General features: G+C 48.0%; 1 protein-coding gene across 2 annotated transcripts; it reads right to left on the bottom strand.

Annotated features, from left to right (window-relative positions):
• Positions 1 to 1,396: 1,396 nt before the first annotated feature.
• Positions 1,397 to 6,134, bottom strand: PSMG3 (proteasome assembly chaperone 3). Of its 2 annotated transcripts, none has more exons than XM_084640518.1 (3): positions 5,976 to 6,134; positions 4,073 to 4,305; positions 1,397 to 1,939 (listed from the first exon to the last, which is right to left on the bottom strand). In XM_084640518.1, exons 2-3 carry the CDS (start codon positions 4,301 to 4,303, stop codon positions 1,787 to 1,789), a joined length of 384 nt encoding a protein of 127 aa, XP_084496644.1. In that variant the 5' UTR covers positions 4,304 to 4,305; positions 5,976 to 6,134; the 3' UTR covers positions 1,397 to 1,786. The 2 variants fall into 2 exon arrangements, with proteins under 2 accessions (XP_084496644.1, XP_084496645.1); XM_084640519.1 differs by lacking the exon at positions 5,976 to 6,134 and adding an exon at positions 5,734 to 5,873.
• Between the last annotated feature and the right edge of the window lie 210 nt (positions 6,135 to 6,344).

The raw sequence follows: 6,344 nt of genomic DNA, 5'->3' as shown, positions 1-6,344 counted from the left end.
CAGGGTTTGCAGAAGCACAATTCTTGGCCCTTGCAGGGAATGGTATGACAAGCAGATAGCTTGCCTTGCAGAAAGGGCCAGGGCATTTGCTGTTTATTGGGGCACACACCTGCCTTTGAGTCACAGTGGTGCATAAAGCCCTGATGGATTCTTTCACACCCATCACCTGTCTCCAACTTAAAACCTGTAGGGAAACAGTAAAATACCAGCTTAACTGACTGCCACTTTAAGGACCAGCCAGTTGGCTTCCAGCTTCCCAGTCTGCCTGCAAAGCTCCAGATGTGGTGACAAACAGCATCTTTTAATACCGATGTTAGTTGACCCTTTTAGCTTTTAGGCAATTAGAACTGATACTCTCCAGAATACAGTGGTACTATTTTGTATGGTCATGGTGGGGGTGCAATTCCGGTTCAATTTGCAGGATGTCTTTATTCCCGGAGCTGGTAGTGGCTGTGAGTAAAGTAGGGGCACAGTGTTCAAATGTTCAGTACTGGGAACTGATTTGTATTTTTCAGTGGAAATCCCTAAATCAATACAGAAATAATATTGACAGACTTTAGGGCTTCCAGTCCTCCTTGGTCAGAAGAACAACAGGAAAGAATGAAAGTGGGGAATGTAACATAGGAGGTGGGGGGGACTCTTAGGATTATGACACAGATGCAAACCCCATGGCTCTGAAAAATATAATTCTGAAAAATGCAATTAATTGTATTTCCCTTAAGGGGACACTACAAGCCTGAAGCTTTTAAACTTAACTTAAAATTACACTTCCTGATACACAATCCTTTCAATAGTATGTGCAGATATTTGAAAAAAAAATATTAAAAATGTGTAAGGTTTTTCTACTCCTCTACTGATGTTTATATTTGTAAGGGTCCTTTCAGCCAGGGAGAAACTGACTAGAGCCCCTGTCTTGCAACTGGATCTAGGTAGGTGAGCCCTTGTGCCTGTATGTAGCCCTACTGAAGTCAATGGGGCTTCAAGGCAGACACAAGCATTCACCAGTGAGGATCCAGCTGCAGGATCAGGGCTTGACCTATTCAGTGAAGCTCATCATCAAAAAATAAACAAACTGAAAAAAAGAGACTAATATTTTGGTTTGATAATTTCTTTCAGCGACAGCAATGTTAAGTGTTACCCGTCATTACAGTAGGTACTATATTTCAAAAAAATATCATTTTCAAGTTGATGGTTTCTCTTTAGTGGCAGAAGACAGGGAACCCCACCATGGTATTAACTCACTCACACTGTCAAAACTTACAACTCTTTCTCACGGACCCTAGTCAAGTGTCAAAATTCATCCCTATTTTAAACTGCTTACAATTACCACTGACTTTATTCTGACTCCAAATATTTAATTTAAACTGATCATGGGGAATAAACAGGTAATATTAAGCATTTGCCAATGTGTATTTTTTATTCATTCTACATCACATTTTATACTTTACAGCACAGTGTTTCATTGTTACATCGCTTGAAGCCATTTACTTCTCTGGACACTGCTGCAAAGCCATATGCAGTTTTTCAAATATACATCCCCCACCCAATGCGATGGAAATGAAATTTCATTTTGTGTTGAGAAAAACATTCTAACTTCACTGCTAACTGCATGGGCTCCAAACCCAACAACAGCAGCAAAATCTCCCAATGTTCTACATAGTAGAGAAAATTTAATGAAATCCTCAACAGGATCCAAAACCAGCATAAAGGCATGTTTTGTCCTTTTAAATAAACAGTAGTAGGTCAGTGACCCAGGATCCCTTCCTTGCATCCAGACAGCCCAGCTTCACCACACTTGGCAACTTCGGATCAACTCCTGCAGTGCTTTTATTCCTTCCATGCTCTTGTCCTTCAAAGCTATAGCCAGGAGAACAGGTTTGTTCCCAGCTTCCTGAGACACAAATGTCACCAGGTTTTTAGCACAAACATGGATGAGGGGCTGAAAAGCAAAAAAACACAAGTCCTTCAGTTGAGAGAATCTTCTCACCCTATTCATTCACTATTAATGGAATGCTCCTGGAGTATCTTTTTACTAAGCATGGTTTCAGAGTAACAGCCGTGTTAGTCTGTATTCGCAAAAAGAAAAGAAGTACTTGTGGCACCTTAGAGACTAACCAATTTATTTGAGCATAAGCTTTCGTGAGCTACAGCTCACTTCATCCGATGAATGAGCTGTAGCTCACGAAAGCTTACGCTCAAATAAATTGGTTAGTCTCTAAGGTGCCACAAGTACTCCTTTTCTTTTTACTAAGCATATTAAGGACTTATCTATACTGGGCTGAAACTGGATTTGCTGACAAGTAAATGTAAAGACAGCGAGGTCTTTACATTCACCACATTTGAAATGGTATTTAACAGCCCTTGGTTAAAGCCCCAGAGTGATTTTGATAGAATAATGTAGACTTTTTTTTGAAAAAAGGTGAGGCTAAGGGTATTAGCAGGAGAAAAGGGATACAATTCCCTTTAATTGGGGTTTCTCTAACAAGTATGCCCAATTTGTCCAGATCTTACTTACATCCATCTTGCTACATATATTTATCTGAAGTTTATTTTTGTTTGGTTTTGTTTCAACACTGGTTTGTGGGTTTTGGCAGCATGCATCACCACGAAAGGCTAGGCAGGAAGTACTTCGTTCTCATGTTAATCAAAGTCCTCCTCAAGGTCATTTAGATTAATTAATTAACATACAGTACAAAGGAGCAGATAATGGACATGTATGTAAGACTTGGGGAAATGATTTCTCCCATATGTAACAGGAAAAGCCACTAATTAACATAATGACAGGTTTCAGAGTAGCAGCCGTGTTAGTCTGTATTCGCAAAAAGAAAAGGAGGACTTGTGGCACCTTAGAGGCTAACCAATTTATCTGAGCATGAGCTTTTGTGAGCTACAGCTCACTTCATTGGATGCACAGAGTGAGCTGTAGCTCACAAAAACTTATGCTCAAATAAATTGGTTAGTCTCTAAGATGCCACTAGTACTCCTTTTAATTAACATACGGTAATATCAGAAACTGAATATGCTCTTCTGCTCCATTTTGACAAATGCACATCACACCAAAGCTGCAACCATCCTGTCTACAGGCAGACACAACACGTCCCACATGAAGGAAAGAAAGCCTATTATTGAAGGAAAGGAGTACTAGTGCCACCTTATAGAGACTAACCAATTTATTTGAGCATAAGCTTTCGTGAGCTACAGCTCACTTCATCGGATGCATAATCGTAATCATAATCGTAATGCATCGATGAAGTGAGCTGTAGCTCATGAAAGCTCATGCTCAAATAAATTGGTTAGTCTCTAAGGTGCCACAAATACTCCTTTTTTTTTTGCGGATACAGACTAACATGGCTACTACTCTGAAACATAAAGATGAGCTGCTAAGAGGATCAGGAACCTGTCACATTGTTAAGGGGTTTTTTTGTTTTTTTATCCTGTTTAGGGTTAGCAAGCAACAAAAGACAGTTCTGACTGCACTGCAAAACGAAGTAATCTTGCAGTATGCTGTAACTTTATATTTAGTGCCTGTCTAATTGATGTTTTCCAAAATATATTATTGTTTTCTCTTGTTTCTGTAAAATAGTCAATGAGAACTCATTTTAAGCCAAAATGAATTGGATAATTGACTTATCTAGGGCAACTAGTGGCAAGCACAGTTGGGGAGCAGGTAGAAAGCTGAAGTTGATTATGAGAGGCAAAGGTTTGGAGAAAAAGAAGTGGTGGGATGGAAAACTGACTGGGACAAGCACCTGAGAAAGGCTAGTGAAGGCCATTACACTTGCCCCTGAACCACTGAAGTCAACGGGAGCTGCAAAGCACCACAAGAATAACCAAGCATGAAGTGACAGATCCCATATATGCCTTCAGTGTAGATTCAATTAGACATTTGTTATGTTAAATGCCAGCTGAATGCCCAAGCTTTATTGATGAACCACTCCTCCCTAGTACAGGATTCTTTAATCTTACCACTGCACAACTACACATCAGCCGCTTAGCAGCCTGAGCAGGCTCGAATTTTGAGCTAGTAAGAGATTCACCCTCAATCTTCAGGGCTACATGCTCTGCTTTGTACCTCATCTGTACCCAGCAGCACTTTTGTGGTGAGTGAAGGTTTGCTGATGTCATTGGCTATTGTGCTGGGGTCCACAGAGACGAGCGTTCCCATCTTCCCATACTGCGTCACCACCACAAGAATGGAGTTGGAGAAGGCAGTGCACACCACCTCTGTTGGGACACCCCTCACCACCTCCTCTCTCTGCTTTGAAGTCACAATAGGTTTTGCTGCCATGGCAGAGGTCTTCATTGCTGAGTAAAATAATATATTAGTATTACATATAAAAACATTAACTAAGGGCCACAAAAAGGCTGAACATTTTCATTAAATTTAAAATACCTGTTAAGTTGTTTTAATGATATAAATATGCCCAGAGATGTAAGCAACAGGTGCAGCTGTATATAAATAATCAGGAACATCTGATGCCTGGGTGTATCTGACTCAGAAGTGAATTTTAACTGCCCCTCATTAAAGAGCTACACTTAGGCTACACATACACGTTGCTATTTATAGGTTTTTATGCCATTCATAGTTTGACACTGATTACAACTGTTTTTGTGTCACATACAGCAGATCATATAGTCCTATTAGTCTTGGATCTTGACTCCCAGAGCCGAGGTCTCCTGGTTCCTGGTCCCCACTAGAGCATGGTTTCTCTCAAGCAGTGGCGTAGCCAGCATGGGATATTTGGGTGGGCACCGACTTCTGGTGGGGAGGGCAATTATGGGGAAGGGGAGTCTGGAAAGGCACGAGGGATGGGGGCCCGCCTTCCCTCACCCCCTGCAGCTACACAATGGATGGGCCCTCTGGCCAGGGGCTCCCCAGGGCCCTGGGAATGCACCCAGCTCTGGGAGGAGAGGCTGCTCTCCAGCGCGCACAGCACCCGGCTCCCTTCCAGGTCCCACTGCCCTATGCCCGGCCTGGCTCCCCCAGGCAGTGGGTTACCTTTTCTGAAGATCTCCTCTACCGCTACCGGCCGCCTGCTCGCTTGCCCTCCTCACAGTGGCGGCTTAGCCAGCCACTGGGCCAACCTGGACCCCTGGAAAAATGGGTGCTCCCGTGCCCCCACCCGCTCCGCCCATCCAACGCTCCTGCCAGGGAGCGGGGTGAGCGTGCTGGGGCTTGCCCCGCTCCACCCGACCCCAGCAGGAGTGCCAGGTGGGCAGACCCGAGCACGACCTGCACCCCCAACCCCACTCCCTGGCAGGAGTGCAGGGCAGGTGGGCAGAGCAGGGCAAGCGCTGGGGCCAGCACAGAGCTAGGGGTGGGCCTGAATGCTAAATGAGTGGGCTAAGTGTCTACACCCCTGCTCTCAAAATGGACCAAATCCAAAACCATTTTGCCAAACTTCCCTACCTAAATGTTGCGGCTTGGGACAAAACGGGGCTAGTAGGAAACCCCCCCCCCTTCTTTGGAGCCTGGCGTGCCCAGGCCAGTGAGTCCCGTTTTGCAGCCGTTTTACTTGGACCGAAAATCCCGGGGGATCGCTGGGCTGGTCACTCAGAGCCACCATTCGCCCCGTGTCTCCTCTGTCCTCCTAACACCAGGTGCCCCCCTACGGGCGGCGGCTGGGTCGGGATCACACCACGACTCCAAATCCCGACTGGAGCCAGGCGCAGGCTCGCACCATGATCCCACCCCCAGACTCAGGGCATGGGCAGGGTCCCACACGGTCCTACCCGGCGGCTGGGCCGTGGAGCCCCGGGCAGGGTCGCGCCCGCCATGGGCCCAGCCAGCTCCAGCGCTCGCCCCGGCCCGAGCTCGCCGGCAGCGGCAGCCGCAGCCGCCCCGCCTCCAGGCCCGGGAAACCGGGCGCCATAGTAGGGGCCTGGGCCGTGCCCGGCTGGGAGGCGAGACCAGCCCGGGGCCCGCCCGGGAGAAGGCGGCGACCGAGACCAGGGCCTTCCCGCAGCGGCCTCACCCTGGCAGTTCCGCCGCGTCCTCCCCTGTCCTGCCCCGCGGCTCCCTCGGTCATCGGCCGCCGCGGCTCCCGCCCCGCCCGCTCTCCGCACTGGGCGCCGCCGCTGAGTCACTCTGAGCCCGCCGCATCCGGCCCCTCCGAGCGGGGAGCCGCCCCCACCCCGTGCGGCCCCCCCCTACATCCGGGCCCCTCAGAAACCGAGCGGGGAGCCGCCCCCACCCTGTGCGGCCCCACGGAGCGGGGAGCCCCCCCTACATCCAGGCCCCTCCGAGCGGGGAGCCACCCCCACCCTGTGTGGCCCCACCGAGCGGGGAGCCCCCCCTACATCCAGGCCCCTCAGAGAGGGGAGCCTCCCCTCACCCCGTGCGG

This window comes from Lepidochelys olivacea, assembly GCF_965140295.1.
Source record: "Lepidochelys olivacea isolate rLepOli2 genome assembly, chromosome: 10".
NCBI lineage: Eukaryota > Metazoa > Chordata > Testudines > Cheloniidae > Lepidochelys > Lepidochelys olivacea.
Note: the sequence above shows the minus strand (reverse complement) of the source record. Positions and strands in the feature narration are given on the sequence as shown.

Excerpts from the sequence above, each read along its gene's own strand:
- PSMG3 (XM_084640518.1), bottom strand. The coding sequence starts at position 4,303 with ATGAAGACCTCTGCCATGGCAGCAAAACCTATTGTGACTTCAAAGCAG. Across the intron at positions 1,940-4,072 it reads TGCTGCTGGGTACAGATGAG|CCCCTCATCCATGTTTGTGC; the intron begins GTACAAAGCAGA and ends TTTGCTTTTCAG.